The 11359-nt window shown below is 49.0% G+C and overlaps 1 protein-coding gene across 1 annotated transcript; it reads left to right on the top strand.

The window, feature by feature from the left end:
* The first annotated feature begins 296 nt into the window (after positions 1-296).
* TMEM35A (transmembrane protein 35A) lies at positions 297-6560 on the top strand. The gene is made up of 2 exons (XM_027837305.1): positions 297-553; positions 4598-6560. Exons 1-2 carry the CDS (start codon positions 434-436, stop codon positions 4970-4972), a joined length of 495 nt encoding a protein of 164 aa, XP_027693106.1. The 5' UTR covers positions 297-433; the 3' UTR covers positions 4973-6560.
* The last annotated feature ends 4799 nt before the right edge of the window (positions 6561-11359 follow it).

Below are 11359 nucleotides of genomic sequence, written 5' to 3'. Positions count from 1 at the left end.
TCAGGAGGGTGGCAGATCTCTGAAGTGCTGTCCATCTCTGATTTCTATGGTCCAACAACCCTAAGTGCATCCTTTGAAAATGACAGAGAAAGGGATCTCAGCAGTGGCCTCAGGTGCACTCAGCAGCTCTCCCCCATTCCCCTTGCCCTTGCCCACCCAGACTCAGGGCTGGCATTCTGTCCAGGCTCTCACGGTGGGTGGGGCATTAGGACCCAGCACTGGAGGTAGTGGAATCTCCAGCTCCCGTGTTTCTCCCTGGCTCCCTCCTCTCTTTGTCATCCTCCCTAGCAGCCTAGCAGACTGCTGCTTGCTGCTCCTGCTGTCTGGGCAGCTTTCCTCCTGCCTCCACCCCTTCGGTGGTTACTGCCTGGCTCGGGGCCAGCCAGGGAGCCCAAAGAGAAAGGAGCCGGGAGGATCTGCCCCTCCTGTCCCAATGGCCTCCCCCAGGACGGTCACCATCGTGGCCCTCTCCGTGGCCCTGGGGCTCTTCTTTGTCTTCATGGGGACCATCAAGTTGACCCCCAGGCTCAGCAAGGATGCCTACAGCGAGATGGTAAATGCAGGCGTTGGGGGCTAATGAGGGGCATGCCGTTTGGCGTGGGGGGGGGGTGCTGGGGGTACCGTGTTCCTCTGATATTCTCATCCCCATCGCTTAAATGTCACCTTCTTCCCTTCTCCCCAACAACTTTGCAGCAGCAATAGCCAGGCAAGGGAAATTTCATCTGGGAGCTCCTCCGGAGGGCTTGAATGCTGCGGGGGGGAGGGGCCGCCAAACCCCGGTCCTGGGCCGATGCTCTGACCTGTGAAGTAGCTGGCTCCGCTCGGGAGTCCCGGCTGGGGCCCAAGAGCCCCTTATTCCGAAACCAGAGAGCCTGGGGAACCAGTAAGGAAAGCTCCTCCTTGAGGGATGGAGCCGAGAGTTCCTTCAGGAGGAAGGAGGCCAGCAGCCCCGAGCTCTGCTACTTCAGGGTTAGGATGGGGCCAGCCACTGGTCCCCAGAGCAAATGGGGTCAGTGGCCTTTGGCGGCAGGCCGGGGAAAGGCCCCTAGCCGCTGGCTCTGGGGCTGCCTTGGCCTGTCCGAGAGCCCACTGAGCTGCTTGGGATGCTGGGTCTCAAGGGGCTGGAGGCTAATTTGCAAAGCCTGCTTCTCGTCTCATTGCTCTCACAGCCAGGCATTGCCTTTCTTCTTGTGGGTGCGCAAGGACAGGTCTTTTGCGGGTTTTGCCTGCTCTGTATGTCTGGAATGAGCAAAGGGGCCAGACTGGCCAGTGTCTGTCACCCCTCAGCCCCCACCTTGGCTGTTGGGTTGCTCTTCCTGGAAAGGAGTGAGGAGGACCTGCATGGATTCCTCAGCGCACCAGGAAATGCCGGTGGAAGTTTCTAGTATTTTCTGTCTCTTTCTCACAGCACCTGTCAATTAGCCCCCTGCTCAACCCACTCGGGCTGACTGTACCCTGCATCTGACAGCCGTGGTTTGACTGTTACAACCAGAGCCCCACCTCCCCAGGGGTGGGGTGGGGGAGTGCAGCTTAGACTAAGAGCTGGAGAAAGGGAGAAAAAAGGTGGAAGCAGAGACTGAACTGGAGATTTTTTTCACCTGGGGCAAAAACAGTGGGGGAGGGGGAGACGACGACACATAAAAGATGGCCAAGTGTAGTTACAGTGCATCCTCCCCTCCACTGTTCTCCGGCTCACAGCCCCCACTCCCTTGCCCTCTCCTGGGGCCCAGCTTCCCCAGCCAATGGGGAAGGGACAACAGTCTCTAGACTGCCAGAAGTAAGAAGTGTACCCCACCCCCAATATTGGTGCCTGAGCAAAGCCCTGGTTGCTGCCCTGCCCTAGTTATGGCTCTGGGTGGGGGGGTTTCACTACTGACACTGGGGCTGAGAATTTCTCCACATACATAGGGGGAGGCCTTTTGGGAGACTATGCACATCCTTTGGGGCCACCTGAGAAGCCCCTGGGAATGAATGCCACTAAGGGATTTGAGGGCATTCGATAACAGTTTTGCATTTTTGTAATAAAACTAAATCAAACCTGAGCCCATCCTGTTCCAGGGTTTGGCCTGAGGTTTGCCTCTCTGGGGGGGGGGGGGCAAGCAACCCTTGGGGAGCGGGGTGGAGGGTGGGGCAGGGATCAGGCTCATGGCCATCTCTAGTGGTGTCTGGGGTTCCAGACCATGTCTAGCAGGCAAAGAACTGGGTAAATCACTAGGAATCTCCTCGCTCCCAACTCAATCTTTATACAAGTGAATGACCATTAGCAAGAAGCCAAGGAGCTCATTTATATGAGTGATTTCTACAGTCCTATGGTTGAAGATTTACAAAGCACCTGCCCCCTGCCAACCTCTGAAGCAGGGAACACAGGTATTATCATCCCCATTTTGGAGATGAAACTGAGGCCCAGAGAGATCCCGAGACTTGACCACAGTCAAATTCTATAACTAGTAAGTGCCATGATCACACAGCTAGTCAGGCAATGGGCATCATGATTTCATCAGACTGGCCCATGCCCTTGGATCCCACCAGTAGCACCTGGCCTTGCTACCATCTTCAGGACATTTCTTTTTTAAATTGAAAGTGCTTGGTTGGTGAGCGCCTTCCCCATTCACACTGGTCTCTTCAGACAGATCCTAATTTCCCTCCTCAATGGAACTGCTTCCTTTTATGTCTTCAGAATTCCTTCTTGAGCATTTCCCAGCCCTCCAGGGCTGACTGCCATGGGATCCCACCCATCTTTCCTCCAAACCCTTTGAAGTTGGCCTTCCCCAAATCGAGGGTGTTGGATGTCAGACTGTGTCTGGATTTCCTTCCTTTCCTGATCCCTAAAGAGAGCCCTTGGTTATATACCCAGCACTGCAGCTTACTAGTTGTGTGCCTAGGCCAACCTCGGTGCCTCAGTTTCCTCCCTTCTGTCTACCTCACAAGGCTGTTGTATGGATCAACTTAGAGAGGGGATATGAAAGTGCTTTAAAAACTGTCAAGCACCAAACAACTGGAAGGTGTTATTGTTAGAAACGTGGCCGGAAAGCCCCTTTTGCTGGCTTTCCCAGGCAGAGCCCTCAGGGCACTCCAGAGAGCTTCTTTCTGAGGCATCCAGACCAGCAGAGCTGGAAGGGGGTTCAGAGGGCCATCTAGTGCAACAAGCCTTTCATTAGACAACCTAACTGGAGACCAGGGCAGTCTGAAGGAGTGAAAAATTGAAATGATCTACTACTGGAAAAGGCCTGCAAGTTTATTATTTTCAAACACAAACAGTAATTAGAAATAGGCTAACCAAAGTGTTGCCTAGTAGAGGTTTTTAGGCATTTACTTAAAAGAATACAGGCATGCTTTGCAGCTGGCATTTTTTTTTGTGATATAAACTAAATTTATAAAGGATTGAATGAGATAAGATATAGCGTGCTTTGTAACCCTTAAAGCACTATATGAATGCTAGCTATTAACAATAACAACAACAACAAAAACAACAAAGATGTGTTTGTAGATGCTTGGAAAGCTTATTCTCTTGAGCAGTTTAAACGTTTCTCAGACAATCTCATTTACACTATTTGTTTAGCAAACACTTTCTGTCTTCATGGATACTACCAAGGTAAATTTCAACAAAGTCCTCGTCTGAATTATTACAAGTTCCACGTCAGGGAATTCCTAATAATAATAATAATAATTACATGCTGCAACTCCTTTATTGTTTTCTTTCATTTTAATTTTCAGGAGAATCAGTGTTGTAAGAAATTCCAATGGAGTGTGAATTTGGCAGTTGGCAGGGTGACACATTTTGCAGACTAAGTAGAACTTTTAGGGGTCATAAGAAGATATATTTCAAGATGGAACGGACCTCAGAAGCCACCAGATCTAACCCCCTTGTTTTGCATTTGAGGAAACTGAGGCCCAGAAAGGTGAAATTACTTGCCTAAAGGTCACACAGGTTGTAAGTGGCAGAGTCAGAATTTGAACTCAGAACTTCAGACTAACTTGCTGCCTCCCTGAAAATTGTTTACAGGGATCAGTTTAATGAATGGTAATCAGGTATCCTATACCATAGTACCAGACCCTCTGCTTTGCCCATTCCTGTATCAGAAAGGATTTCAGAATCCTTAGGCAGCGTGCATGCACACACACGTGCGCGCACACACATACACACATGCAAATGCATGCCCACCTATACATACTAGCCCTGTGATTCCATCAGTATAAGAGACTTCTGCAGTGAGAATTCCCTTTACTGATTTGGAAGTTGGTTTGCACCTTATAGTCTAAGGGACCTGTCTGGGGCACTGCCTTCTTCACCACGGTCACACAGTCTGTGTATGTCAAAGGCAGGACTCTGACACCAGGTATTCCCAGGTATTCCTGACTCCAAGACTAATCTTCTGTCCACTCTGCTACACTCTCATCTAGCAGTTTATCAGCGATGTAATTTTAGTTACAGTGCTCTTATTTGGAGGGCACAGTGGGAAGATGGAAAATATGTACTAGGCTTGTATGAAAGGGGATCGATGGGGAAGAAGGCATTTATTTCTATGGCAGTTTTTTCCATTCGCATGTCACAGGCCAGGTTTGATACAATGGCTGCCTTCTGATATTCCCATTCCAGAAACGTGCCTACAAGAGTTATGTCCGGGCCCTGCCACTGCTAAAGAAAATGGGTGTGACTTCCATTGCCCTTCGAAAAAGCATCGGGACCCTCGAAGTGATCTGTGGCATCATCATGACCGTGGTCCCCGGCCGGCCCAAAGACGTCGCCAATTTCTTCTTGCTCTTACTGGTCTTGGTTGTCCTCTTCTTCCACCAGCTGGTTGGCGACCCCCTCAAGCGCTATGCCCACGCCCTGGTCTTTGGGATCTTGCTCACCTGCCGCCTGCTGATTGCCCGCCAGCCTGAGGAACAGTTTATTGAGAGGAAGGCCTCCTCCAGGGGTGGTGAGGGGCAGGCCGCTCCCCACAAGAAGGTCAAGGTCAAAGTGTCATAAGGAAGCAGCCCTACACGGTGGACCTTCCAGGCAGCTTCCTCTGAGTAGCCCAGGAAGATCTCAGTGCATTCTGTTCCTTTTTATTTCTTAATTGATTGCTTTTCTGGGAAAGGGGGACCTACTATTCCACGTAACAGTCCTGATGTTTGTGTTCCCCTATGCCCTAAAATTAGCTCCTGACTCAGCCACAGAACCACCTTTTATCACTCCTACATCTGGCTGCATGTACATGTGTGTAAGATTACTTCTCAGGTGTTTGTGTGGCATAAATCCCAGCAAATACTGTTTGTGGGGGAAGTGTGTATGTGGAGATGTGTGCTTGATTTGTGAGTGTAGAGATGTGAGTGCAGGAGGTGGTGGCTTTGGTCTCCTCTTCAGAGAATCCTCACTTTATGTACGCTCTAGGTACATTCTAGCAAAGGTGAAGACAGATTGAGATGGCTGCCCCTACAGGATGGCTGACGGGCCCATGCAGCAACTGCCCAATTTGGCTGACTCTGGGTTCTTTCTTCTGCCACCCGTCCCTGTTCCCTAGCTCCCCGGCCAACTCCTGTAGCTGGACATCCCCCGATATTACAACTGGACCTCAGAGGGTTTGATCCTTCCCTTTGGGCATCAATATCACATTTTTCCAGCAGGTGTTTCTAACTAATCTTGCCCCATATGCCAGTCCATAAATTTGGGGTGTCGGATGACGTAGAATTAACCAACCTCCTCCCTCATCCACTGTGTAAACTGGAAAGCCCAGATACTGAGTTAACTTAGAACAAGGGGTACCTGCAATCAACAGAAAATTGAATCCTGTTGTAATGGAGAAATTCGAGGTTCATAGATTCAGAGCTGGGAGGAATGTTAGTCATCCTCCATTCTAAGCCCCTTATTGGACAGATGAGGAAACCATGAGGAGAATCAAAAGACTTGCCCAAGGTTACACAGCTAGTAAGTTCTTTGGATCCAAACTCCATTCCTTTCATTGTACCCCTTTGCCCCAGTTCGAGCCCCCCAGGCCTGAATGCCTACAGAGTCGCCAACCCGAGCAGTCAACTTTTCTCTAGACACTGGTATCTGACTTTGCTAATCTCAAAGCTGCCTTGCTTCAAGCTTGCTCAGCCACCAATCAGGATTTCACTTCTGCTCTGCTCTTCTTGCTGAGGGAGCAGGAGGGGGGGCCTGTTCCATGTCTGTGCACCCCAAGCCCCAGCTGTGCTTCTCCCCAACTCATCTCCAAAGTGCCCAAGCGAAGCTATAACTTCTTGCCAAACAGAAGCTCCCCTTTTACTGATTTTGCACTGAGGTTACACTGGGTCCAGGTTTGCTACTAGGAGCAGCGTCCTGACCCATCCCTACATCTGTATCTCTCTTCATTAGAGGGGGAGTGTGTGAAAAGATGACGGTTGAGCTGAGCAGGCCGTGGAATTGTTTCCTTTGATAGGAACTGCTGGTTTGCTGGATGTTGGTCAACCAGTTTTGTCTTCGATGGTTTGCGGGTTGTTGTGCCAGGGAAGGAGAAGAATGGGATTGTCATTTTGGAAAAAAGTGTCACCATTCTTGGTAAATGGCTTCCTCCTCTCTCCCCTTTTTGTCTCATTCTTTCCAAATAAACTTTTAGAAATTTGAAGGAGACTGTCTGGGCTAATATTCAATTTCTGGAAGAAATAGCCTTCCCAAAGGCTTCCAGGTCCTTCGTGAAACTCCTGTAAGGAGGAAGGAGCATCATTTCATACCATGACGAGGTTATATCATTTCCCTCCATTAGCTTTTCTTGCCAACTGAAAATTTCAGTCTGTCACCTTGAAGAAGACTGTCCAACCATTACAAAAGTATTCAGACATTCCAGAGATAAAATGTGGCAAAGCAGCTGAGGAGGCAAAAGAACAACATTGGGGGGATGGGGGGGTCCAGTCAATCAGAAGGCAAAAAAAAAAGGCCCTGCTCTTAAGGAACTCACACTCTAGCGTGAGGGATGACATGTATGTAATTAGATACACATATGGGAAACATTGTGAGCCAGGAGGGCTGCTTTTCCCTCTCAGGGTTCCGTGGGTATCCTGAGGGGCTCCAGGTCACCTCTTCTCTACGTCCACCCTGGATGAGCCCCCACACATAACACAGTCTTGTGGCCTAACTCTCCTGGAGTGAGGCCAGCTACATCTTCCCCTCAGGATTCTTGGGACACCCTGAAAGGTTTAGGGATATCTGTGCTGCCAATGGCTCAAGCTCCCACCGGTTGTCCCCTCCCCCACACTCTGTTAGGTACCAGAGAATAGTGCTCTAGTTTCATTTAAATGACTGACATCAACTAGCTTTTACAAAATGACATTTACTTTAAAGATACACAGTACCAAAAGTACAAACATTTGCCTGGTAGGGATATATTTTCTCCTATCCCACTTTGTCCTTTGAGGAGAGTGGGCTCAAACTTAGCTCAGCTCCTATATAACAGCACCATCAAATTCATGTCCACATAGACCAGAGGTGGGGAACCTACGGCCTCCAGGCCACATGTGGCCCATTCACAGAACGGTTTGTTCTGTGTTTGGACTCAGTCAAAGGGCCATACCTGAGGACCTAGAGGGCCACGTGTGGCCTGGAGGCCGTAGGTTCCCCACCCCTGACGTAGACTATGACTTTGGGACGAGTCCTTGTTTCAGATAGCACCGGGCTAAGTTCTAAAGGTCACTTCTTGACCAAAGGTCCCTTTTTGTTCCTTGAGGCCACATGAAAATGGAAAGGTAGGAAAGAGCCATGTTATAAAGAGCTTTGAATGCCAACCAGAGCACTTTATATTTGATCCTGGTGATAATACAGAGGCACTAGAATTTGTTGAGTAGGGGATGATGGGATCACTTCTGATTTATAAAAATCACTTTGGCTGGCAAGTGGAGGATGGGTTGGAATGGGGGCAAGAGTTGAGGCAGGGAGCCAAATTAGGAGACTGCTGCCATAGTCCTGGAGAGGGCCTGAACTATGGTACTCGCTGTGTGAATATACAGAAGGGAACGAATAAGACAGACATGATGAGATCTGGCAACAACTGGATACATGGGGTAAGAACGAGGAAGAAAGGGTGACGCTAAGGTTGTGAGCCCAGATGGCTGGGAGATCAGCTGAGCCCTCAATGGAAAAAGGGGAGCGTTTGGGAGGAAATCGAATGAGTTCTGTTTTAGACATCTTGAGGTTGAGATGCTTAGGATACATCTAGCTTCAAGAGGTTCCAAAGGCAGTTGGTGACACGGGACTGGAACTCAGCAAAGAGACTAAGACTGGCTATACAGATCTGAGACTCACCTGCAGAGAGATGATCATTAAATCCATGAAAGCTCATGGGTCACTAAGTGAGGTAGTATAGACTTGGGGTTCATGAGGGTCTGTATATAGACTTAAGGAAACAAGCAACACACATTTTCTAAGTGCTTCCTATGTGCCAGGCACTGTGCTAAGCTCCGGAGATACAAACATGAGCAAAAGGAAAGCTGGTCCCTTTCCCTGAGGTAGTTTACATTCTAGTGGGGGAAGATAATGCCTAAAAGCAGGTGGGGGAGGGAGCGAGGGAGGGAAGCACCCATGTGGGGCCCTGGCAACCAAGTCTGGAGCTAGAAGCACAGCTGGAAGAGAATAAAGCATGTCCAGCCTGGGCCTCTCCCCAGAATGGAGGCCCCTGGAAAGAACTCACTTTGGAGAATGAGTGCCACCACGGTGGAAGGAACGTTCCAGGGCGAGAAGGTCCCAGGTGTTGAGGGAAGTTCCAAGGTGAGAAAGGAAGTGAATTACTGTGACAAAGTCCAGAGAGTTAGAAGCACAGGTATGAGGGAAAAATGATTGGAGGAGCTAATGATCTGGCTACCTGATGGACTCAAGAAGTCTGCTCAGGGAAAGACTAAATTCAACTCTTTCCTCCCAGATTCCTAATCCAAACAAAGATTCAATTGGAGCCCGAGGTTCAAATTGCACAAGTCCCTGCTGAAGAGGCCAAGGCCCATCCTGGTGCACCGCCTCCTCCAGGGCTGCTTTCACAACTCTCACTCACATTAGCAGGCTGGGTCCCCTACTTCTCTGTTCCTCACAAGGCCTCACTGGTGTGTTTTCCATTTATTATCAGCCAGTAGCCATAATTAGCTTTTAGGAAAAGGATTTACTGAGATAGCAAGAGCAGTTGGTACAAAGAACTAAAGTCTGGGGCCCACTCTCCCATAAATGTACGACTCTCATGGCCGAGTTGTGGACAGGTTTGGAAATCCAATGGTGGTGAAGTGCACACAGAGAGAACACATGAGGCCATGGGGTAGTTGGAGTTCCTTAGATTTCTCCCTCTGTGAAGTTCCCCTTAGTTGTAGCTCTTCGCTGGGCTCTTAGCCCTTTGAGGTACTCTTGGGGAGTCTTGGGCCAATTTTCCTCACTGCGTCTGTTTTGCTCTAGGCACATCTTGCGGTTCCTGATATGGCTGTTGCCACCAGTCAGCGCCGCTCAGGAACATTGCTCTAGTAGACACTGCTGCTGAGGCCACTCGGTCTTCAGAGCTTTGTAACTTCCCAAGATTGTCACATCTAGGCTCCTCCCCCTCCTCCTGGCTGCCCCCTCATACAGGTGTGAGGGTTAGCCTCCTTAAGGCGCTCCTGAAGCTTGACTCATTTAAAGGCTCTAGCACACAGAAGCCCTGATTCTGTCTGATTCTTTCAGCCAGTCACAAAATATTTCCTGTGTGGCATCATCTGAATTCATCCAATGATCCTAATGCTTCGCACTTCTCAGACTGATCAAGGACCCTCGATTTCAAGCTGTGAGAGACCTACCGCACAGGAGGAAACTGAGTCCCACAGAGGAGCAGTGACTTATTCAAGGTCATAGAGGTAAGATGAGGCAGAGCCAGCATTCAAAACCAAGTCCTGATTCCAAACCTAGCACTCCTTCCCCTCCTCAGGACACTTTTCCTCTTTCTCCCAACAGCTGGTCTGGATCCCAACTCACTTTTTTGGTCCCTATACATCACCTTCCTATCCCCCCCACCCATGTTATAAAGCTGTATTTACTGAGAGCCAGTTACTTGCAAGCTGCTATAGAACAGACGTTCCCAGGTCTTAGCCCCGCTTAGTGGGTGCCCATGCCCAGAAGGTTGGCAGATCCAGCCTCCACTTCCTTTGGTTTGGTTCAGTGATTATTTACACAGTGCCTACTAGTACCTTCCATGTAGGTGCTGGGCTCTGGGAATAAAAAGGCATATACCGAATAGCCCTTGACCTAAAGGGGCTTGCATTGGAATGGAGGCAAACAATATGTACGGCGATGAATAAATACAAAATATAGAAAAATAAATACAGCACAATCGGAGGGCAGGGGATGCACTAAGATTGGGGGGGGGGGGTCAAGAAAAGCTTCATATAAATATGATATATGTGGCCACGTGGATTGTCTAAATATGAAGACACGGGGGGCCTCACATGCATGTGATCTGAGCTTTGACGCATCTCTTAGGAGAGGAGGAGTTTCAAGAGCCATGCCTGCCCAGCTGAATGCTACCTAGAGGTTGGGGGGCAGTGCCCTGGAGCGTCTCTCCTGGGTGTTCTTTCCTTCGCTTTCCGAGAGGATTGGGCTACAATCATATCTATCTTCCTCTTTCAAATATTGGAAATCTAGGGGATAATAGGTTCAGAATAAAATGGCTTACATTCACCAGCAGAGTTTCTTCCCACCAAACAATGGCTCCACAACAGACCATCACAAACAGTGAATATGAATAAAGTAGTTTATCCAAGCAAAACAATAGATAGAAATCAGAGAAATTCTGCAGATGAGAATATATGCATAACACTGAATGAGTCCTTCAGCTGGGAATAAGATAAGATCTCAGCTCAAATCAAGAGAAACCACCACACCCCAGAGAAGGGCCATGCTCAGCAGGCTCTGGAATTTCAAGCCAGTGGGGGGACATGATGAGGTCAGCTTCCCATGTACGTGTGCCACTCTAAAGTTGGACTCTCTCTCCACCATTTACTGCCAAGAATATCCCTAGAGGGCAGCTAGGCAGCGCAGTGGATAGAGCACTGGCCCTGAAGTCAGGAGGACCTGAGTTCAAATCCGGCCTCAGACCAAACACTTGACAATTACTAGCTGTGTGACCCTGGGCAAGTCACTTAACCCCAATTGCCTTAAAAAAAAAAAAAAAAAAGAACATCCCTGGAGCCAGCTCACTAAGTCCCTTAAATGGGTCCAAAGCATGGCGGTATGCTTGAAGCTTTAGCCAAAGCCAGATTACATAAAGATGATATTTTTTAAATTCACTTTTATTTTATTTTCATTTCCAGATTCTCTCCCTCCCCGGATCCCTTCCCACCCATCGAGAAGGTGAACTGGACGCCCGAGAGAAATCAGAGCATCACACCCAATTGACTT

Source organism: Vombatus ursinus, unplaced genomic scaffold, assembly GCF_900497805.2.
Source record: "Vombatus ursinus unplaced genomic scaffold, bare-nosed wombat genome assembly UNPS02004533.1, whole genome shotgun sequence".
NCBI lineage: Eukaryota > Metazoa > Chordata > Mammalia > Diprotodontia > Vombatidae > Vombatus > Vombatus ursinus.
Note: the sequence above shows the minus strand (reverse complement) of the source record. Positions and strands in the feature narration are given on the sequence as shown.